Source organism: Bidens hawaiensis, unplaced genomic scaffold (genome assembly GCF_021521415.1).
Source record: "Bidens hawaiensis isolate Kalapana, Puna unplaced genomic scaffold, B.hawaiensis_p1.1 tig00008841_1, whole genome shotgun sequence".
Taxonomy (NCBI): Eukaryota; Viridiplantae; Streptophyta; class Magnoliopsida; order Asterales; family Asteraceae; genus Bidens; species Bidens hawaiensis.
The window spans coordinates 814,894-839,848 of NW_027491637.1; the positions used below are offsets into that span (position 1 = coordinate 814,894).

Consider the following 24,955-nt stretch of genomic DNA (forward strand, 5'->3'; position numbering starts at 1 on the left):
AAGGACACACGTGACCGTGATATACGCTGTGCGCACATGGAGAACAAAACCCAACTTACGTCTCGTCAATCTGACTAAACAGCCGTCAACAATCTCGTAGATTTCGGATGGTCGGAAGCCCGGAACTTCTATATCATCTCATCCGATAATAGTCTATGTTGATTTGTACAGCAAACGTCGCCAGGTTACTAAGGCTCAGGTTCTCGAGAGAGAGATTGGACTACTCTGTAAGGGTAACACCCGGAAAAGAGCATTGGTACGAATGAAACCAAAAGAGCTATGCTCATAGCATCTTTACGAAAGGAGATTAAAGGGCTCACTAAAGACAAAGAGGGCCGTACAACAGAGCACATCTGTAAAAGGACAATTCCATCGTGCTTAGCCATTAGAGATTCTATCGTGCTCATCCATGAGAGACAATAGTACATGTGTAGATGTCATATTATATACACGATATACAAAGAATATCATTTCACCTTCAACTATGTGTTTTACACAATCTCTCAAATATCACTCGCATCATCTGTTAATCGAGCTGGTCTTAGTCCATATTCCTTAAGGGTCCAAGATTTGCTTTAACATGGGTGTTTAATTAATTACATAAACCAGTGGCGAAGCTTGGAATGAGGCACCGGGGGGGGGGGGGGGGGGCGAGCTCAAAATGTATACAAAATTTCACAAACAAGGGGGGGCCGGACTCAAATTTTCAGCCAAAAAAGGCTAAACTTACACTACGTATAAAAATTTTTGGTCGAAAACGGGTAAATTTACACTACTGCGCAAAAAAACGGGGGGGGGGGGGGGGGGACCCCGGGCCTCAATGAAGATTCGCCCATGAACTTTAGTTTGGATTATGAAGGGCAAAATAGAAGGTTCGGGACATGTGGGTTTGGGTCAAAATGGGTTAGTGTTGGAAGTAGTTTGATATAAAGAAAAGGAAAAATGATTAAAATGTCCATTTTAACCTTTCCCGAAATACCTATTAATAGAGAGTGATTCTAAGTTGACCCCCCCCCCTCCCCCAATTCGTATTTCCAGCTTTGTCTCTATGCTATCGCATTGCCGACGTTGTTTTAGGCTGTCGACCCGATTTGTTAACAAACCAATCACAACAAGACACGTGGCCGGAAACACTTCATCCCCGAAGTGTAAAACGCGTATCTCCTCGTCCCCGATGTGTTATGTTCGTTCAGTATATCATCGTCAACGCTTGGTCGCCAAATCTGACAACCATCTTCTCGCTGATGGTCGTGTGTTAACGGAAAATAATGCATCGTTGGCAATGTGTTTCATTTTTTAACACAGGGTCCCCGATGCGTTGGTATTTAAAAACCCAACTAATTATCTTTAAACAAATCAAGATATGTTAAGCCATAAACGACTACATTATTGAGTATACGGTGGTTTCATGGTTAATGTTATCGTAGATGTATTCTCGTTTATGTATCTATGCATTAAAGATGTAATTTTCTGGTCTATGTATGGTTTATGAATGTTATCGAAGATGAAGATCTACATTGGATTCTCAATGTTGTAGTATTTGGTTAACTTGTTTTTTCATGCCAAGTTAACATTCAAGACACATAAAGTAATTGATAATGCAGATATAAAGACAATTTTATTTATTGCATTAAAATAGATAAATACATAAACTGAAAACGCTAGTATAGACACTTAAATTTTGATTTGTTTAAAGATAATTAGTTGGGTTTTTAAAGATAATCAGTTGGGTTTTTAAATCATAACACATCGGAGACCCTACGCTAGCAAATGAAATGCATCGTCCACGATGCATTATTTTACGATAACACGTCGCCATCGGTGAGAACATGGTTGTCAGATTTGGCAACCAAGCATTGATGATGAGATACTAAACGGCCATAACACATCGGGGACGGGGAGATAGGTGTTTAACACGTAGGGGACGGAGTGTTTCCGGCCACACGTCTTGTTGTGATTGGTTTGTTAACTCATCGGGCGGGACAACCTAAAACATCGCCGGCGATGCGAAAGCATAGGGACAAAAATACAAATCATGGCATTGCCAGAAAAAAATACAAATCATGGAAGTGGGTTGCCCGAGGTCCGAGTCCAGTTGGCAAGCTGCGGACTGACATCAACCGGACGTCACCCTTGTAGCTCCAAAGTCCGGCTCTGCAGACGTGAGAAGAACTGATAGATGTGGGCCCTTTATATATTAATTAATAAGAAAAACAATTTAAAACATTCTTGAATATTAGCAATGGATCGATGGAACCCCTCAAAATCTATTTCAACTTCCAGGTTTTTGATGTAATCGATTTGAATGAGACTAGCCGTGATTCGTAGGTTGCAGTTTTAGTTGACGACGGACGATTCAAATAAATAGGGAGATCAATTTCACTGGCTTCGTATTCTTTTCTTTATGGTGATCTCAGATCTGGAATAAAACAAGGGGAAAGAGGAGAGAAAAGAGGAAGTGTGGGGGCGGTGGGGTGCTGTGTGTTAATGTTAGTAATATTATCAGGGGTTTTTTTTTATTAAAACAAAACAAAATTCATTTTTTTTAAACGGCCAACTAAGTAACGCCGAGTATTTCGTACGCGGCCCCCATTGACTAAAGGTAGCCCGAGCCGGCCACTAGTCCGGACGGACGGAGCCCCTTAACGGTCCACATATTGAGGGATTCACTGGATAAAACCCGACCCCCACGCCCGCCAAACGGCACGACAGCGAGGAGCCGGTAAAACCGGGTGAGGTCAGGACTCAAAACAAAATTCATTAGGTGGTTAACAAATAATTTATTAGGTAATGAAAATTAAATGGTTAATATAATAATTAAATTAATAAAAGTACTTTTACTTAATTAAATATAAAATTGTATGTGATGATGTGTCGGTTTGTAGTGGTTTGTTGTTATAGGAAAAACTGGAGTTTTTAAGAAAATTTTGAAAACTGATGTGGTGATGATGTGACGGTTTGTTAAAGTGTTATTATTATGGATGCTCTAGAAAAGCCATATATCCATATCCAATCGGGGCACTTTTTTCGTTTTTCTGGGAAATAAAAAACGACGGTCTGTCTGGATTTTTCTGTCCGGATATTATAAAAAAACCAACAGCCGTCTAAAAAACATGTCGAACACTTTATATTCTTAACTTTTATATGAATATTATGTTAATCTAATTAACTTTACTCGCATTTTTATTTACCGACTTAAACGTCTGTCAAAACTAAGCCGGGTCAAATTCATATCAAACTTTCGATATAATTTTTGTGAACTTATATATGTAATGTTTCAAAGTAATCTACATGGTTAACCCAAAGCCATTCAAATGGGTTAATTTGGGCTGATTTAAAAATTATATGGGTTGGTTTGGGTAGGGTAGGGCAAGTCAATTAAGGGGGTGTTTGGCCTAGCTTTTATTTTTAAGCTTATGTTTATATAAAAAATTAGCTTATAGTTTTTTTTCTATTTTTTGATAAGCTCTTTTTAAGTGTTTGGATTAACTTATATTTTACAAGTTAATTATGCGTCTTAATAAGTTGTTAAATCCATCATTCTTTAATTTGTTAGAGTAATAATTACTAATCCACCACCATTTAAGGACAAATGATTAATTTACGCCCTTAAACAAATAAGCTTTATCAAATAAGCTAAAAAACCATCTTTTAATAAGCTTATTAAATAAGATTATATAAGCTATAAGCATAAGCTTAAACAAACACTAATTTAAGCTTATTTTGTAAAAAAAAAAAGCCTGCAAGCTTTGTTAAAAAATCTAGGCCAAACACCCCCTAAATTAACCACTGGTAGTCTGCATCGCCGGTGATTGGATTTCCCAGCCGTCTACTGCTCGTTGGTCTACTTTGGTGAGTTCTAAATTACATTTAATATGATTAATTGGTTCGATTAGGGCTGTTTCTTAGTAATACTAATCAAACACACATGTTGCTTCAATTTGGTGGTTAATGTGTCTTTGATTACTCATGTTTGTAATTTGTTTTCATGCTAATGCAGAATAGGCTGTGTTAGAATGTAGTTTTCATTCAAATAATTTGATCTTTTAACAAGGATATTTGTCCGTATTTAGCTCACACTGTTTATTGATATCAGTACTAGGGATCGTTTTCACTTACGAGCGTTTCAAGCTCTTTTTCTAAAGCTCGAGCTCGGCTCGTAGTTTTTCTTAAAGCTCAGGCTCCGCTCGTTTATTAGTTTATTTACCTTTTTAATTATTTTTATACATTTTTGGAAAAAAAAAAACGAACCTAAGCTAAGCTCGTGTAGCACCTTAAACGAGCCAAAGCTCGGCTCGAGATGGGATGCACAATTTGAAATCAATACATTTAAGTCCAAAAGAAGTAAAATTTACTTAAGGCTCGAGCTTGAGCTTGAAAAAGCTCGGGTCATTTCGATCTTTTTATCGATCCGAGCTCGAGTAGCTCGCGAGCGACTCGGCACGTTTGCACCCTAGATACCACAAAAAATACATTTCCTCTAGTTCAGTTTCTTAATTTTTATATTGCATTTGTTAAATAATGATCAATTTAATAATGAGATTCTATACTTATATGCATTTGTTATAGATTTTGATGTGTGTTCTCACTGTATCTGTATTCTGTAGCTACATCCCACCAAAATGTAAAGTAAACATGACTTTAATTGACATAAAAAAGATCAGCAGAAAAGATTATATAAAAATGTAGATGTTTAGTATGATTAAAACCTAATAATCAGCCTCTATATCTTGAGTTGATGTAAATACTAACTGCACATTCTGCATAATTCATATGCTCTAATAGAATGCATTAATTGTTTTTATATTGAATTTATACATGTTTGACTTGTGTTTTTCTTTTTTTACATTAATTTTGGTAGGTCAACACTCTGCTTATTTGGCATGAGAAGTTAGATTTGGCGAACCTAAAAAAAACTGTCTGTTTCGACCCGGACCCGTTCTAACCCGAACCCCTTTTGACCCAACCCATTTGCCACTCCTACTTATAAGTTCAGTAAACCTTTGTAGTAACTCTTTCTAATAAGGAGGCAAACATCGTTAACCAAGGACAAGGTCCTGAAACAGAGCTTTCAGAACGCCTCCATTCGGCTCGAATATCTGATGATGAGACGGACCTTCCGACTTCCCTTGACTTTCGTATCTCAGTACTTGGGCGGTGTAGCATCAGCTGCTCCAACCCGTCGCTGTTCATCTATACCTCAAACTCGGAGCGTAGAGTTGGATCAGGCTGCAACGCCGATCGATGGCTGTGATTACAAGCACTGGCTAGTGGTTATGGACCCGCCCGTAGGTTACCCGCTTCGCTATCAAATTGTTGAACGTTATATACGAACCCTGGCTTCTGCATTGGGCAGGTATCTGATTACTGATTGTATTATAGTTTAATCAAGTACCATGTTGAGATATTTTGGTTTTGGAGTATTTTACAGTGAAGAAGAAGCTAAGAAATCAATGTACTCGGTATCCACAAAGTATTACTATGCTTTTGGTTGCAAAGTCGATGAAAATGTGATTCATAGAGTCAAATGTAACATTCTTTTATATAATGTTTATAAATTTTTTTTTCATATATTTGTTTGCTTGGTAACTGAAGTTTATTGTAGTGCTGATCATGCCCTTTGTATGCAGCTATGCCCAATGTGAGATGGATTATGCCGGATTCTCATATTTCTCGTGGTAACAATGATTATGGAGGTATGTGTTTTATTATGATTTATGCCTTTATGGTTAAAAATGAGCCTGCTAATTTGGATGCTCAATGTCACATAACAAACATCATTTAATGCAGTTTAAAAAAATCAGTTATCTGTTCTACAGGAGAACCATTTATTGATGGATGTGTTGTTCCATATGATGAAATTTATCATGAGGACTGGCTACAAGATCGGAGTGACAATGGATTTAGGAGAACCCGAAGAAAAAGATCTAGAAGAAAAGAAGATAAAACAGACTGTGGCTGAAAAGTCTGGAAAACAATGTTGGTATGTTTTACAAAATGTTGTTTTTGGTTTTCCATGTTTTTTTAACCGGAAAGACATATTTGAACACGTTTATGATTCACTTGTTTTCCATGAAAAAATTGCAGGAGAACATCTAGAGTTTCTACAACTAAATACACCCTTGTCCAAACCATTAAAATGCGTTGATGATTCGAGGTATGTGCAGCTGCCTTCTTGAATGAGGCCTATAGTTTACTTAAAAATTGTTAATTTTCTAGTTTACATATGTGGTAGTTATAAGATAGATGAATTTTGTTTGGAAGGTTTTTGTAAACATGCATCACGTGCTAAGCTTTTTACTCATTTGTATTTCAACTATTTTGTTTCTTGAATTTCCTGTGACTTAAAATTGTCACCAGCATTTTGTATTTTACCTAAAGCTGGCAATTTAAACTATTCACTTACAAATGGTTAAAACCGGTAAAAGAATATTTCTTAACTAAAACAAAAACTAATGTGTGACATGATAATCGTTTATTTAAAGTGTCTTGGAAGAGCATCATTTTTCGCAATCTTATTTGATTGTGTATAAAATGTTGACAAAAAGTATTTTGGTTCAACTGCCTGATCCTTACAAAAGTTGCCTGTTTGTATTTGTCATAATCATATGGGTCGATTCAGGGTGTATGTGCCATATTATATGGTGGTTTCGTTCGTTTTGTAGCTGAAACCAAACGGGTCAACTGATTACGTAGGATAAAATGAGCATAATATGTTTGGCGCCTACGCCTCTCATGTCGTTTTGTTAAGAAAAAGGTAAAACAGTCAGTTTATCACCTCTAAATTTAACCAAGTCTTGAGCAACCAACCTGTTTCACTTTTTTTACATGTGAACAAGCCTGATTAAGTTCAACAACTTAGGTTACCTTACAATATTATCTTTTACCTCATTTATCATTGAAGTTCTAGAAAATCAGCAGTTTGTCTATCACTATTAAACGAACTCAGATTTGTGTTATTTCCTGTTTGTTCTACCTGCAATAAAGTTATGTACTGTATAGTGTATCGTGCTATATTTTAAGGTATAAGTCAAAACTTACGGTATCACACAATGTGAGATAAGCTGTGATTATCTTTTCCGCTTCTTTATTGTGACTATTTTTTTATTTGAACTTATTTTATTATTTTTAATGAATTTATTATTTTTTAAATATTTATACCAGAACATTGACAATTTATTATATTTATACGAGGGTTATGTTGCTATATATTTTTTAAAATGATTATATATTGATGTATGAGAACAGTGTGTTACAATGATGTGTATAACTAGTCACAATGATGCGTCTAAAACTGCTTAGTAGTTTATTGATTTGTATATGTTGTGCATATTTATCATATAGTTTATTGATTTGTATATGTTGTGCATATTTATCATATGTTTCACACGCTAAAATCACTTTTTATGTGAACATGTCACTAAGAGGCTGTTTGTTTACATCTGAATGGAACCATTCATAATTCAGATGGTTACGTCTGATTCATTCAGACTTCAACATTTTTGGCTCTAGACAGATAGTTAAAGTTACGTCTGACTCATTCAGACTCATGTGTTTGTCGAATGAGACAAACGATTATTCAGATCTGACTCATTCGGATCTGAATGAACCAAACAACCCCTAAGTTTGTATTTTTGACCTTTTGTGTATCTATAAGTCCATTTGTTATGGTTTGACGAGGGCGCCACGTGTACCTCACCATCTTTTAACGTCAAGATTCTAGTCAAGTCATAATACTTTCACTCCTTCGGTGTCATCCCCTTAACGCCCCACGAGGGCCTAATAAGGTGGGGTCCATATCATTTTAGCCAGTTACTTTTATATATATATTTATTTATTATTATTATTTTTAATACTTAGTTAAACTGCAACGCATGTGAAAAGATGAGTTAGGCCCTGTTTGTTTTTGCCTCTTTTCTCTAAATAGAGGAAAACGTCTGATTCGGTCAGACGTAATCAGACGTGGGGCTGTTTGTTTTTTTTTCTGGCATTAAGAGGTTCAGCGTCTTAATAGCATCTGAACCAGTAAGAGCTTTTAGTGGGTCTGAAAACCTCTTAACCCAAAAAAAACATACGTTTGTCTCCAGCCTCCATTAACTTCTAACCCGGAGACTAGGCTCCATCTCCGACGACTAGAGGTTCTTCTCTAGCCTCCACCTCTTAATGATTCAGATTTCAGACATTTGAACCACCTCTTAACATTCAGATGTGGTATTCATATTCAGACTTAAATCTCTAAAAAAACAAACGGGGCCTTAGTTAAAGTCCACTGTCTGCGACAGCGACGTAGCGCTTTAACTGGTCGTTGCTAGTTGAATCATAACAGATGGTCTAATAAATATGTATGTGGAGATGTTGGTGGGTGGTGGAGGTGGAGAATCAACGTTCAAAGGTCGCCTGAGAAGTCGTTTGAAGTATGGTAGAATAAAAAACGAGTAATTATAACGTGACTTGGTAATATAATTAAAGAATTCAACGCTATGATTTCAATGCCTAAGTTTGAAGTTTCTATCACCCACCAACTCTATCTACTTATATTTTATTGGTGATGACCAGGATATTCTTTCTACCCATGTTTTAAAGGCGTCATATATAATCAATCAAATAGTTATATTAATTGATAATCGGAATGAAGATAATCAAATGAGTAAGTGACCTATCAGTGATTTAAATTACCGTTCAATTTTTTTTTTCTTTTTGATAAACTACTTAAATATAATAAAATATGTATTGGTTTTTCAAACTGAGTTGTTTGTTAACTGTTAAGATATTAGAACATTCAGAATTGGCTCTTCTAGAACTTCAGTTGTGTTAATTGTAATACATTTTTGTAACATATACTTACTTGTATATAACATAAATGTTAATATAAAATCTAAACTTGAACTAAAAATATATAAATAATTGCAACCTTGTTATGAAAAAATAGAATCCATAACTTTAAAGATGGTGCAGTGTTATTACAAATCTTCCTTTGAAGATGAATCAAAAACTAAATAAAATCAACAAATTCACATTCACATCCCCTTTTTATACAAACTCGTATCCGAATATACTGCTCGAGATCTTATCCTATGCCTGTGCCTGTGACCTTTCCGTCCATGTTCCCCCTGCCGGCTTTTTTCCTTCTTCTCGACTACCACCACCACCTCCGTCGCAGCTTCAGCGTCATCATTGCAACTAATATCATCTTTTTCATCACTCTTTTCTCCTTCTTTAGGAGCAATATACACAAAAGAACCAACCGGCTCATCATCTAATTCCAATATATTTTCCAAGGTCTTGACCACTTCATTCATGGTTGGTCTGCATTTTGCGTGGTGGCTCACGCAACGGCTAGCCAGAGCCGCTGCAGTCTTGGCCCCTAACTCCGGATACTGACCGTCTAGTTTAGGGTCCATGATCTGGTCAAGATTGTTTGAATCTTTTAAAAGTGGTCTAATCCATTCCACTAGACATTGTTCTCTATTTGGTCGTTTTTTGTCCATTGATCGTTTTCCGGTTAGTAATTCCAGTAAAACGACCCCAAAACTATAGACATCACTCTTAGTCGTTAGATGACCTGTCATGATGTACTCAGGTGCAGCATAACCGTGTGTTCCCATCACTCGGGTACTCACATGTGTCTCGTCTCCTTCAGGACCGTCTTTTGCTAACCCAAAATCCGATAGTTTAGCAGTATAATCCTGTTAACCAAATCCAAAAGATAACAATTAGTATACATACATTGCACAAAGAGCTAAGGTAATAGAAACAATAGAGTTTACAAATTTGACTCAAAAGAGAGAAAAAGAAAAAAAAATGTCAAATAGTTTTATGGTCATTCAAAGTCTATTTTTATTGAAAAAAGTTGGTAAATCAACCTTTTTTTGACCAATTACGCAACCCGCTCATATTGTCACCTCTAATAAATATCAATAAACGAAGAGAATTAATTACCGTTCCTAATAGAATATTTGAAGTTTTGAAATCGCGATAAATGACTGGTTTTTCCTCCCCATGAAGAAAGGCTAGTCCCTTGGCAGCACCAAGTGCTATTCGAATCCGAGTTAGCCATGGCAACGAAATCGAATACTCTGAATCCATAAAATCACCAAACCTTCATCAATACTATTACTATTACTATTATTATAATTATGAATTATGATCATATAACCAGTATTTAAATTTGCAAGAGAATAATAAGAGTTAATTGCCCGTTTGCCCCCTGTGGTTTGTCAAACTAGCACGTTTGCCCCCAGTGGTTCCGAAATAGCACCATTGCCCCCTGAGGTTGTTTTTTTAGTACCCGGGTGCCCCCAAACATGAACGTCCGTTAGTTTTCACCGTTTGGTGTCATATCTTCTAGGGTATTTTCGTCTTTTAACCCAGTGGTTCCGAAATAGCACCATTGCCCCCTGCATAAAGATGGAACGTCCTTCGATTTCTTCACTTATACACCAAATACCAGCAGATCCTTCAACCCCCACATCCTTCGATTTCTTCTAGGGTTTTCAAACTCATACCAGTGAATCTTTGTTTGAACGATGGCTTGGGAATTAAGGAAGAAATACTCTAACCTTAACCCCCATATAAGATATGGTAAGGTTTAGCACCTTCTTCAATTGCGATTCTTGAAAGGCTGGAATCATTAATTTCAGTTTAAATTTTGCTGTTTATATGTTTTATATGTGTTTGTTTTTGTTTTTTTGTAACAGTTGGACAACCTAATTTGTTCTCTGTACGAATAAACTATGGTGGTGCATTTAGGAACTTTCCGGGTAGAAGATATGCTAATGGTAAGGTTGCATTTATAGATGATGTGGACATAGATGTGTTTTCTGTGATTGAAGTCCATTGGATGTTGCGTGAGCTAGAATTTTTTAAAGATGATGTTCCGCTATATTATCATTTTCAAATACCAGGTAAAGATTTGGATACTGGTTTAGTAGCTTTAGGTAGTGATGCTGATGTGCTTAACTTGTCCAAATATGTGGCTGAAAATAAGATTATTAACTTGTTCATTGAAGAATATAAATCTGATGTGGATACTTATTTGAAATCACCACAATCAACATCTAAGGTTGTTATTGAGGAAATAGATGATGGAGATGCTCATGCTAATGCCATTGCTGTTCCTAGGAAAAAAATGGTTCCTAGAAGAAAATTATTGATGATTGAGTATGGTGATAATGCAAAAGGGGGTGAGAATGCAAAGGATGGTGATAATGCAAAAGGGGGTGAGAATGCAAAGGATGGTGATAATGCAAAAGGGGGTGAGAATGCAAAAGGGGGTGAGCCGGTTGTAGATGGTTATAACTTTGATGATTTTGATTTTTCTACGGTCTACCCAGGGGGTGATAACGAATGTACGGGTGATAATGGGAATGAGGTTGACAATGGTGAGACTGATTGTGGCATCGAGGATTCTAGTGAAGATGATGATTCACAAGATAGTGATTTCAAGGTGGACATTGAAAATGAATATGCGGATGACATGGAAGTTGATATGAGGGACTTCCATGACTATGTAGATGATGACGAGTCATTTGATAGCATGAGTGATGATTCAACTACCGACCTGTCATCTAAGAGAAACAAGATGTTGAGGGAAATCAGACGTAAAGAAAAGGTTAGTGTTATATTCATTGTACTCTTTTGTTTTTTTACTAGTTATTAATTGTGGGATTAACTTGTTGCAGGGCAAGAATCATATGCAAGCTGCAAGATTTTTTGTTGGTCAAACATTTGGAACTAAAAAAGAGGCTAAGAAGCTTGTTGAAATGCAAGCAATTCAAACTAAAAGAAAGTTATCCTATAAGAAAGATGAGGTAAATAGGATTAGAGTCATTTGTGAAGGAAGTGTTCCTCAATTCAATAAAGGTGATGGGCCTTTACAAATATCTGCTAAAAGGGCTAGCCCAAGAAAAAAAAACCCTATTATCAGGCCCAACCAAATACCAGCAGATCCTCCTACTGCCAATTCAATAGCCTGTAGAAAAAGAAAAGAAAGACTTTTACAGGCAGCTTGTCCTTATGTGTTATACATATCTAAGGAGAAAGATTCGGTTGAAACTTGGATGGTGAAGACCTACAAGCCTGAGCACACTTGTGTACAATCAAGAGATAGTCTTTATTTGACTGCCAAGTTCATGGCTAAAGATAAATCGGTGCTTAACCTTGTGGGATCCAACCCACATATTTCTGCGAAAACCATCCAGGAGGAGGTATCAAGGAAGTATGAACTTAATGTTTCCAGACCTAAAGCATTTAAGGCAAAGGTAAAAGCTTCAAAGGAGATCCGGGGTGATTACAAAGAACAATATTCAAAATTGAGGGACTATGCCATGGAGCTCATGAATGCAAATCCAGGCACCACAGTGAAGATTGATGTTGAGTCAGAGCCTAACCCATCTTCTCAAACTAGAGTATTCAAAAGAATTTACATCTGCTTGGGTCCTCTAAAGCAAGGTTTTAAGGCATGTGGGAGGGAATTACTAGGGTTAGATGGGGCTTTTTTGAAGGGATCTTACCAAGGTCAAGTGTTAGTTGCTGTTGGGTTAGATCCTAACAATGGAATCTATCCATTGGCATATGCAATTGCAGAGGCAGAAAACAAAAGTTCATGGACCTGGTTTCTAGAATGCCTTCAAGATGATCTGGATTTACAAAGTAACAGCAATTTCACTTTCATCTCAGATAGACAGAAGGTTAGATCTGTCTTATTTTTAACCTTATGTCTCATAAATTGTTAATTAACATCTTTTATGTTCCTTCTAAATAGGGCTTGATTCCAGCTCTTGCACAAGTATTCCCAGCTGCTGAACACAGATTTTGCCTTAGGCATATACACCAGAATATGAAGTTAAAGTGGAGAGGCAAAGCATTCAAGGATTGCTTGTGGGCATGTGCAACTGCAACAACAGGTAACTTAATCAATTTATGCAGTTAATACTTTTATTGTACTTTCAAGGTTAGATCTGTCTTAATTTATGCAATTGTCAAATAGTTCCTGACTTTATTGAACAAATGGAAGAGTTGAAGAAATTTAATATTGAAGCTTATAAGTGGTTGGCTGGTATTCCACCACAACATTGGAGTAGGTCTCATTTCACAGGTACATTGTTGTTCAAATGTTTCTTAATCAATATGAGGTTTCAATGAGGTAACTTTTTTGTTTTGGTTATAATTGAACAGGAAGAGCACAAAGTGATGTTCTACTCAACAACATGTGTGAGGTCTTGAATTCAAAAACTGTTGATGGGAGAGAGAAGCCTATAATATCATGCTTGGAATTTATAAGAGAATACTTGATGAAAAGGATCATCAATGTGATGAAGGCACAAGATAAATGGAATGGTCCACTAACACCAAAGGCTACAATCATTTTAGAGAGAAATAAGAAAAATGCACCAAGTTGCATTGTAAAGTGGTGTGGTGATAAAAGGTGGCAGGTAACTGGGACTAGAGGTCAATATGCAGTTGATGTGGAGAAAAAGGTTTGCACTTGCAGGAGATGGGAATTGTCTGGAATTCCATGTAAGCATGTTGTTGCTGTCAACTGGGATATGGTTGTTCACAAACAAGAAGTTGGTCCACTAGAGACATGGGTCAATCCATGTTATTTTATGGATACTTGGAAAGAAGTTTACAAGTACAAGATTGGGCCACTGAATGGTCCTAAGTTATGGCCAAAATGTCAGGATCCAACAACATTGATTGCACCATTTCATAGAGCACAAATAGGCAGGCCTAGGAAGAATAGAAGAAAGGACCAGGTGGAGCTTGAAGATAATATGGAAGTTGCTGGAAAATTGACAAGGAAGGGTGGCACTGTAACTTGTAAGATGTGTGGTGATAAAGGGCACAATTCAAGAGGTTGCGGAAAACATAAGAATGTAGCTGGGGATGGAGGTCAAAGTGTTGGTCAAGCTGCTGGTCAAGCTGCTGCTGGAGATGGTGGTGAAAGTGTTGGTCAAACTGCTACTGATATGGATTGTGATGACTCTGTTTTAGGTGCTTTGCTAGGTGATGATGGAGCTGCTCCTGCTAGTTGAAACTGCTTTGATTATATTACTTAAACTTGTTTTGTTATGCTACTTGGTTGTATTAAACATTAGTAGATGTCTTGTTGTCTAAAACTACCTAAAACTATTGCGGCTTATGTTTGCCACCATTTTGGTATGAATTAAGGGTGGATATTAAACATGTTGCTTATGCATTTTGTTGTTAACACTATGTCATGTTTTGATATTAAACTGACTGTGACGTTCCATCTTTATGCAGTTAAAAGACGAAAATACCCTAGAAGATATGACACCAAACGGTGAAAACTCACGGACGTTCATGTTTGGGGGCACCCGGGTACTAAAAAAACAACCTCAGGGGGCAATGGTGCTATTTCGGAACCACTGGGTTAAAAGACGAAAATACCCTAGAAGATATGACACCAAACGGTGAAAACTAACGGACGTTCATGTTTGGGGGCACCCGGGTACTAAAAAAACAACCTCAGGGGGCAATGGTGCTATTTCGGAACCACTGGGGGCAAACGTGCTAGTTTGACAAACCACAGGGGGCAAACGGGCAATTAACTCTGAAATTAATGATTCCAGCCTTTCAAGAATCGCAATTGAAGAAGGTGCTAAACCTTACCATATCTTATATGGGGGTTAAGGTTAGAGTATTTCTTCCTTAATTCCCAAGCCATCGTTCAAACAAAGATTCACTGGTATGAGTTTGAAAACCCTAGAAGAAATCGAAGGATGTGGGGGTTGAAGGATCTGCTGGTATTTGGTGTATAAGTGAAGAAATCGAAGGACGTTCCATCTTTATGCAGGGGGCAATGGTGCTATTTCGGAACCACTGGGTTAAAAGACGAAAATACCCTAGAAGATATGACACCAAACGGTGAAAACTAACGGACGTTCATGTTTGGGGGCACCCGGGTACTAAAAAAACAACCTCAGGGGGCAATGGTGCTATTTCGGAACCACTGGGGGCAAACGTGCTAGTTTGACAAACCACAGGGGGCAAACGGGCAATTAACTCGAATAATAATAAGTACTTCTAAATAGTTGACTCTCCAAATTGCCCCTTGCCATATATTCATAAACAAGAAGCCTGTTCCTGTCCTCACAACAATAACCAACCAACTTCACAAGGTGTGGATGCCTCAATTGCCCCAAAAATGTCACTTCAGCCTATAATAATCATTAAAAAAGTTATATTAAAAAAGATTTCCATAAAACAATGGAATTTAATTTAACTCTAAAAGATTTAACACTTACAAGCCATTCCTTGTGACCTTGACCACCATCTAGATCCAACAACTTAACCGCAACAGGTTGAGCCTCTAGCCCAGGCCTAAGCTTATCATCAATGAACCCTTTATGAACCGTCCCAAACCCGCCTTCACCAAGGTAGTTACTAGATGCAAAATCATGTGTGATCATAGAAAGTTGATCAAAAGTGAATTCATGAACATCCCATCCAACAATCGAATTCGAAAGACCGTTAATCATCGAAAGTGATGTACTAACATCGTTTGTCGATAACCGCTGTGACGAACCGGGTTTAAAAACAGGGATTTCAGGGTCAATGGTTGGCTTCATGAAACAAGAAAACAAAATGGTTTTCAAGGTGTTGGGAGCCATGGGTTAGCAGGGTTAGCACTTGGGTTGACTATATATACATGTGTGAAAGTGTTGTGAATTGTGACAATATATTTTTTTCTGGCAGAGTTTAGATTAATAATCCAGAGTAAGGTATAACTCTTGTAAAGTACAAGCTTCTAAGGAGGTGTTGAAATATTTTATGTGAGAAGAGTGTGTATAAATACTATGCATCTAGAAGATGGAGAAATTGAAGTAGTCCTTCACTTTTTTAAATATGTATATTTTTCACCAAACCCTCCGACCATTATGTTTTATTAGTTGGACAATTTGGAATAATGGTTCTAAATATTCAATTAAAATAGTTAATTTTGGACTTAAATAATCAAGTAACTTGGATAATGATCTTTGAAATAAATCATTACTGAATAAATTAAAATTAAAGAAAGGTAGGCTTAGTAATCCTTTTTCTAACACTTTATATGATTATCGTCACATTTTTATTTTCTCTTAGACCATGCGTAGTTATAAAGTTTTACCCCCAGATATATGTGTCACGTGACGCCCAGTCAGAGTTATGTTTTTTTTAAAAAATAAGGTGTAGTCATAACGCCCCATAAAGCCATAACTTTGTTATTTTTTTATTATTTTTTTTATTTTTGTGTCTTCCACCAACGTTATACACAAAACGCTAAAAATACCCATAATGCCTGGGGGGCGGTGTTCCCCGGCGTTATGGGCCAAAACGCCTGCCATAACTAGGCCGCTACGCATGGTCTTAGGTTAACAACATTAATAAAGCCCTATTTCAATAAGCGAATTTAACCGAACCGTTATACCAGACAGATCAGTTATAAAAATTTAAAAACTGAAAGATCAGTTATAAGTTCAAGTTTAGCATATAAGAGCATTACCATAATCCCAACAGGTTCTTTATATTATTTTGAATTTGTTCCGCATGTTATATAGATTAAATATAATATAAAATAATCCAATTATAATAAAAGACATATAAGCGATAACAAACTGTGTCGACGCGCCTTTTAAATGACAAAATCAATCATATTAAATAAAATAAATTAATTATAAGTGATTTTGTATAAAGAAAATAGTTAACTAACGTTATTTTGGGTGGGCTAGGATTTGACTGTGACAACCTGTACAGGAGCTATTAAAATAACAAAAACAGTGTGTAATTTCATGGTCAACTAACTTTGCTCATCAGAGGATAGGTGTCCCACTTACACGTGTAATATTGGAAATATATGCTACATATTTTGTTCGTTTCACAATAAATAAACTTTTTCCTTGGAAATTTTTTCATGAGTTATTACATTTTGTTTGTACTATTAGAATTTAGAAAGCCAATGACTTACCGCGTAATAACCACTAGGTACCTAATGTTAACGTGTCTATGAATAATCATTTACTATATTTTGTCGCTACGAGTGTTGTCTACTATTTAATAATATTTACTCAAAGGATAAAACATCTAACAGACAATAAAAACACGTATTGTCACAAGTCAATATCGATTTCTGTATTAATATCGTCGGTTAGACGTTTTATTCTTTGAGCAAATATCGTAAAAGGGGATTCCCCCCACCTAAGATGTCTATGCATATTCATAAATATTTAGTTGTATTGCAATAAATGTAATCAATATCTCAAGATTACTTTATTTATACATTTGCGTGTTTTTATTAGCGTCACGAAGTTGTATTCATTTTACTAGTTAGGTTATTAATGTTAATAACAATGCAATATTGGTAGCCTACTAGGCTTGATTATAATGCCTATTTCCCAATAAAACAATTATATTGGGAGAAAAGAGTAAGATCAAAATCTTAATTATAATACATCTACTTCTATTGTAATTTTATTTACTTTGAAAAAGAAAGGTTTATTAGAATTAAATAATCTCAAATGCTGCCTATTGGTCGGCAAAAGTCCCAACCAATGAAATATTCAGTGACAATTTCTCATTTTAACATATTTTCTCCTGACGATCTCATACTAACAGAATCCAAACGTCATTAATCTTTTGATGACGTGCATGCTTGCGTGTCAAAAACATGCTTATGTGGCGTATATGTGCAAAAATGGTCTTATGTGGCATATTGCACCACCACCATCAGCACTGCCAACGGCCCAACACCATCATCTTTGGCCACCGTCAGCATCTCTGGCCACCAGTCAACCTTCCAACCTGCAACTTACAGTCTTCAAACCCAATCCCCCCAACCCTCAATCATTCCCCGTCAAACTCCTCTATACCCCATTTTCATCACTGCAAATGCACACGCAACCTCGACACTTGCTAGAAACTCCCATCTTCATCATTTATCACTTTTGTGCATCTGCAAAAAGACGCTTCCTTCTTTTTTTCACTCTTTAGGGGTTGTTTCATTTCAGATCCAAACCCCAAATCAAAGGGGCTTTTTATTTGTAACACTGAATCGAATCTCAATGTCGGGAGTAGATGTTGTGACAAGTTTCGAGCAGAACAAATCAATGGCGGTGTTGTGAGAAAGGGGGGTGAACACTTTAGTGCCTTTTGAGTAACTGAAGGAGGTTATGACACGATTTGGTGGACTTGGGGCCTCGGTTTCCGGGATTCCCATCCCAAACGCTTTCTTGATGGTGGCAGCTGCCATGGTGGTGGCGGCTGATGGGTGTCGTATTTGCCGCCTAACGTTAACGCGTATGCATGCCACGTAATCAAAAGACTGACGTCGTTAGACATCTGTTAGTTATGGATTATTGAGAGCAAATATGTTAAAATGTATGACTCTCATTGGACATTCTGACAGTTGGGACTGTTACTGGCCAATAGGCTTAAGATTATTTAAATTTAATAAACCAAAAAAAAACATAGGAATAATCCCTTTAGTTAGTAGGTGCACGTGCCATTGTGCCTTAACAAAATAGGTTGATAAAAACACAAAGTAAAGTACCTAGTTTGGGTCACCTCCCACAAACACCTACTTCCTTAGTAAAACGGTATTACATTCAAGCTTTATGCTACCAAAGTCGTATAGTTTTGTTGATACAAATGCTAAATATATAATGTCAAAACACCTTCTAGACGCTGCAAACTAAACATAAGGCGAGGATCTTTGTCTATTAACACAACATGTTCAGGGTAAATTGTCGTTAATCGCGCTACTTAGAAAGATAGTTAAATGTTACATGATCAAAGTGACAAAGGTAGTGTATGATGGAAAGATGGTGTTCAATGCAGTTCACATGTCCCATTCTATATTGGTATACTCCTTACTAGCAAGTTGAATCAAAGTAATTTAACCCGTTATGTTACAAAGCACGGGTAAAAATACTTGTTACATATATAAAACATGAGAAAAGATCAAATAAGAAGTTTGATTATCCTAAGAAGGCTAGGAAGGAGGGTATTTTTGTCTAATACTTTAATATTGAAAATCCACTTAATTTAATTTCAAAAACCCACTTAATTAAAACCCACTTAAATTTTCACTTATCTCCTACAACCACCACCGCCCACCGCCACCATCTTGCCGGAAAAGTCTTCGGAAATTTCGTCGGAAAATAAAACACTATAAAAAACACAATGAAAAAGACACAATGTAAAAAACACAATGGAATAAACACTATGAAAATAAAAGCACAATGAAAAAACAATTAAATTACACAATGTAAAAAACACAATGCAAAAAACACCATAAAAAAATAAAACACACTTGTATAACACAATTTTGTAAAACACAATTTTCATAAAACACACTTTGTAAAAAACCCACGAATTTTTTTTTTTTATTTTTATATAACAATTTTGACAAGATTATTTCCTATATTTCTTAGGAAAACTAATCTTCTTATTCTAACTCAACCCTATAAAACATAACCAGGTATAAAATTGCCAATTTGTTGGTCTGAAATACGGTTCTCAAAGGTAGCATAATGGCCCCTCGTCGTTTTGGCATTGTTTGGATATAATAGAGAATTCCAAAAAAAGAAGAAAACAAATATTGAAACAATTATAATATGAATTGAATATAGCGACTTGGTTGCTTCTGTAAAGCGCGTTTTTCTTGTTGTGTTTGAGGGTGGACCATTGAATTAAACAAGTCATGGCTGTTGTTCTTGGAATTTGTTTATTTATTTAAATCTATATCTATATATATTTGCCTACCACTTTATTGTAATCGTTTTATAGTAAATTATATAAAACTTCGATATAAGATAAGAATTATTATGACAAATCTATATCTATATATATAATTTGATCGCTTCATGTGTTATACTTGTACGGCAATATAATTAATTTGTAACATGGCGGTCACCCATATTCACATTCTAATATTTGTTGATTAATTTAAAAATGAGATTGAATCTTAATTACTGTTATATGAAAGTAATCAAATTATATTAAGTCGTTCATTTCCTCGCCGTAAAACCTTCTATTTGTACCCTTAAATTATGACCAATACATTAATGCAATTCTAATTCATCAACTTTTTCATCCGCATATGCTAATTTTGAACACAAAGTAAAATACCTTAATATTAAATTAACATAAAAAGAATGGGTCAAACAAAAGTCGGTCAACGGGTAACCTCAATCAAACTCAAGAGTAAGGACATTAGATTGGTGGTTGATGTGGTGCCCGACATTTTGTTCTCACATCCACATGAGTTCTTTGTTATCAACTACCTAAATGATTACATTTTGTGTACGTTTTATTCCCGCGTTCATAATAATTGTGTTTTATCATACATTGAATTTCGTATTACATTTTGAAAAGCCAGTCTAAATACATAGTTTGTGTTTTGAGTCCCAACCTTAACCCGCAATCATAGCATATGATAAGCTTTTGAGAATTAAGGTTTTAAAACTGTTTTCTCTTTAAAGTAACATCAACTTTACCATATAATTGGTACAAAAAACTGACACGTATACTCATCCATCTTGAATCCATTCTACACCTATTATTCCAATTATCCGCAAAGAAACTATAAAAGTTACTTTGTTTCCAAATAATTTGATCACCTTGAACCTTGTTAAAAAGGATTTGAGAACTTAACATAATTTGCATAACATAAGAGATTAATGAAAGATTTATAGATAGGAAAAGCTTGTATTCTTGGATAGGTTGATAGGAAACTGCTTCGGAAATTTACACCTGGTCAACCAAAAAGTCAAAAACAATAAAAAAATTCAAATAAGAACAAATCAAATATTTGATATAGATTATGCACAAACAAGAAGAATTTTGAAATTCCATTTTGAACAAGACTTGCGATGTGATACATAAAAATTAAAAACAAGAAAAAAATACCCTAAATTTATAGTTCTCCCTATATAGTATATGCTTACCTCAATGTAGTGGATGAGACAGATAAATGTTATTTATAGAACAAAAACTTGAACATGTGAAAATATAATGCAACGGTCACATGTTAAAAAGAAAATACATAATAAACAGAGAAAGCAATGGTGAAAAATTGTTAAATTTAAGAGGTTATGCTATCTGAAAACAAGGCTTTATTATGTTGTGTTCTCAAACTTTCAATAAGAGATTGGTAGATTATTTATGTGGAAGATTAATTTGAGACTTGTATAATTCATCAGTTCCTCATAATGATAATATGACTAACGAGACATTTACATCGAATCTCGTAACATCTCATGAAGTTGATGAACAAGAGACTCAAGAACAACCATTAAAAAGGTCTTCTGGGCGACCCACAATTTATGATGACTTTGTGACTTACCTTGAAGTAGAAGATTCAGTTTTATGAGTGTTCGATGAAGATGAAGTCATGATGATGATCTTAATTAAGAGTCTAATTGCCTTCGCTTATGATGGATGAGTGTTCTTATGGTGTTAGGATTTTCTCTTTAGAAAATTGATAGTTTGTGTGAATAAATTAGCATAACAACTCATAAATCTTTTAACCACCAAATCTTGACCCCTTATGGTATTAACTCCTATCAAATTAGATACCATAAATTTTGGGCCGGACATAATGTCAGACCCGGCTATAAGGGAGGGCTGGGTGGTCGACGGACCCCGGCCCGACACCTCGATAGGCCCGGATTTTATTTAAAAAAAAATTATATATATATTTTAATAAAAAACAATATGTATATATAATGTTTAAACTTAATATCACAACCACTAGCTTGGTTTAGTGGTAAAGGGGTATGACTTTCAACCAAAACATTGTGGGTTCTAACCTCATTTGAGGCATTTTGACTATATTTTTATATAAAACTTTTTTTTACACAACCAAGGCCCAAAAAATTAAGGCTTTTTAAAAAAATTAAATTGTAAACCCAATAAGATACCCCTTTTTTATTAAGGCCCAAAAAATTTTTTTAAAAATTTTTTTGCCTTCGACACCAAAATTTTTAACCGTTCTCGAAACCGGGCTTGCATAATGTTAAATGGTCAAGTATTGATTTCAAGAACAATATATATGAATTGTCACTAGCTAGCTCTCGAGAATCCAATAAACTTTTAACATGAAAAATTAAAAGACTTATTAATCTACGAAAACACTCATTATATATGTATGTAAACAACGTAGGAGTGAGGTCTAATCACAAGAATATATTTTTGCTACAATGATAAAAGCATTCTATCTCCACAAGAGATGTTGAACAGAGTGTTGCCAATACAATACAAACAACAACATCCCTAGAACCCCGGCTAAACCCCAAGACGAACTCCCCGCTCTTAGCATCCATGACGACGGTGAATCATATTCACATGATGCAACACTCGATGCCGATGAAGATGAAGTTGATTTGATGGCAATGATTAAGCCCAAAAGAAGCATAGGCAGAACAAACCCCGAGTTCCAAAACATTGTCTCCAAATGTGTTTCCTTTTGACGACCATTTGCGTACAAGGGCGAGAGCACCACCGCTGTCACCATGGCTAAAACCATCCCCACTCCTCTTCTTTGTGACGACTTCTGAATCAACCCGTAGTCACACTCCATTATTAGATTCAATAAACACGAAGGTTTTAGTTTTGGGTGAAAGCAAATGCTTATATATAGAAGAGGAATTAAGGAAAGAAGCTAGTTGAAGGAATCAAGTAAATTGATCATATAACAAAAAGTGAGATGACAGCCGTCCAAAAAGAAAGTAATGGAGACATCATCATCATCTTAATTGGCCTTTAAGTTTTTGATCAAACTTCCCCTCCAAACAAAGAATCTCCTTCTTTTAAAAATAAAAAATAAAAAATATTAAAGATGAACGTTTATATGGATGTGGTACTTCAAATATTTATTATGTAAAATGTCCATACCAAAATGAAAACTACTTCGGTTGAAACCATTTTTACAAGAGTTAATATGTTGGATGGAACCATGCAAATCTTAATCGAGATCACTAGCTAAAAGAATATGCTGTTCACGTTCATTCGTTTAAGAAATAACATACGAATATGAAAAGAAACATACACGAAACAAATATAATTATTTGATTATATAGTTTGTCATAAAATAAAGTTAAAATGTGCCTAATATTCATTTCCTTATCATTTGTTTTTGTTATTTCATTTAGACTACTTAATTGGCAATCACATAATGAAATTAGTGAACCCAAAGTTAAAAAAATTAAAAAAGAAATAAAACAATCTAGATTGGCAATCTGGGTTGATAGAGCAAGCCATTGCAATCCAAACTAACCCCCAATAACTTAATTATTCAATTAACTTTTAATATTCGAACTAAAAAATAATTAAATACATGATGTTTCTTAAAAAAGAATTATGAACATTCCGACATAAACTATATTAAAAACGGATTACGGATTTCGTTAAAAAAATATTTTTTTAAGTTGGAATTGTTTCTGAATGTGTGTTAAAAATTGAGTAGGGTTGGATGTGTAGATAGAAAAAGGAGATATTATTATTTTAATAAAAATTGGGTTGTGAGAGATTGTGAATGAGTATATTGTTAGGTATAAATGTACTTTATTGATAACTTGGATATTTCAGTTACTTATGTATACTAAAGATTAGATATGATGATTTTTGTAAACGGGATGAAAAGTGAACACATTTTTAAGGGTTTGAGATACAATGAAAAATGCGACATGAAGATGGTTACTTAATTTGAGGGTTAGTGTAAATGTCAGTTCTAGTCAAACATGTTATTGCTAGAGAATGATATCGTTTAATTCCTCAACTAAATTAGAAGTGCTTCTAAAGTTCACTTATTCCCCATATCACCGAGTGAATGGGATAGTGTAGAGACTACCATTAAAGTAACCCAAGCGAGATTTACTACCCCTATGAATTATGTCTCATATTTCTATGATAAAATCAATTCATTATTGCTCTAATAATAGTAGAATGAATGGTCCATATTCAAAAAGGGATTTCAATCGAACACTAACGATGAACTAATAGACAACTGCTTTCACACGTATATGTCTGTGAGAACTGGATAGATGATGAACCATATAACTAGTCATACAATGCTGCTCCACCTAGCTGGCGGGCGATCCCAGGTTGTGACAGAGAACAAGACATCAAGCAAATGTACCTTGGTTCGCTTCGTCTCCACCAAGCACATACAGAAGTTTAAGGTTGAAGATGAGACCATGATATAGCTACTAGACACTTTCGTTCACACAAATATTATCTTGGTGATTTTTGAGTACATTCATTAGTTATTAGATAACTAGGAATAGGTTATCTTTTTCTTGGGTCCGACGAAAGTTTATGTCAATGAAAGTTCGAGTTCTACACTTCTATTTTTTTTATCTGAATGGTATATTGGCCCGGCCAATCAATTTTGTTAAACTAACTTGATGTATTAATTTACCTAAGTTTTCGCCTATCTAGCCGAGTAACAATTTTTAAATTTTCATTGCTAATAAAGTTCCGGTTCACGGTTTAACTAAAAAATGGATTGGTGAGACGAAGGTTAAAGAAGAGGAATTGTATGTTTGTCTTTCTAAAGAGTTGTTTATCCTAGATGAAGCTTTAGAATCCTCTCCTTTATCCGAAGAAGATCAATGGGTTCACGAAGAATGTATGGCTCGACTTTTAGATTTGGGTTCGCAACGGGTAAAAGACGCGAAACAAAAAAAACCAGGGTTAAATGGGCCTCGTTTGGAGACGAAAATTCAGCCTACTTTCATGGGATCATTAAGGCCAAGAATCTGAAAACCCGATTTCATGGGTCGTATACTTGTATGTTAATGGTGAATGGTGCAACAATCCGAAGTTGGTAAAACGAGAAGCTCTAAAGTTCTTTTCTTCGCGCTTCAAAGAAACTGATCGTAACAGACCTTTCTTAAATTGTCATAATATCAAGAAACTCTCGAATGCGAATGCCTCCTCCCTGATCACTCCT

The 24,955-nt window shown here is 35.5% G+C and overlaps 2 protein-coding genes across 3 annotated transcripts; one reads left to right on the forward strand and one right to left on the reverse strand.

The window, feature by feature from the left end:
* Positions 1-4,251: 4,251 nt before the first annotated feature.
* Positions 4,252-6,265, forward strand: LOC143530077 (multiple organellar RNA editing factor 7, mitochondrial-like). 2 transcript variants are annotated; one of them, XM_077025700.1, is made up of 6 exons: positions 4,252-4,629; positions 5,027-5,356; positions 5,432-5,529; positions 5,631-5,696; positions 5,820-5,983; positions 6,088-6,265. In XM_077025700.1, the coding sequence occupies exons 2-5, from the start codon at positions 5,103-5,105 to the stop codon at positions 5,960-5,962; spliced, it is 561 nt and encodes a 186-aa protein (XP_076881815.1). In that variant the 5' UTR covers positions 4,252-4,629; positions 5,027-5,102; the 3' UTR covers positions 5,963-5,983; positions 6,088-6,265. The 2 variants fall into 2 exon arrangements, with proteins under 2 accessions (XP_076881815.1, XP_076881814.1); XM_077025699.1 differs by having other exon boundaries at positions 4,613-4,624.
* Positions 6,266-8,908: 2,643 nt separating this feature from the next.
* Positions 8,909-15,723, reverse strand: LOC143530108 (EPD1-interacting receptor-like cytoplasmic serine/threonine-protein kinase). Its single transcript, XM_077025738.1, has 4 exons — positions 15,270-15,723; positions 15,047-15,182; positions 9,940-10,076; positions 8,909-9,686 (listed from the first exon to the last, which is right to left on the reverse strand). The coding sequence occupies exons 1-4, from the start codon at positions 15,633-15,635 to the stop codon at positions 9,018-9,020; spliced, it is 1,308 nt and encodes a 435-aa protein (XP_076881853.1). The 5' UTR covers positions 15,636-15,723; the 3' UTR covers positions 8,909-9,017.
* Positions 15,724-24,955: the final 9,232 nt, after the last annotated feature.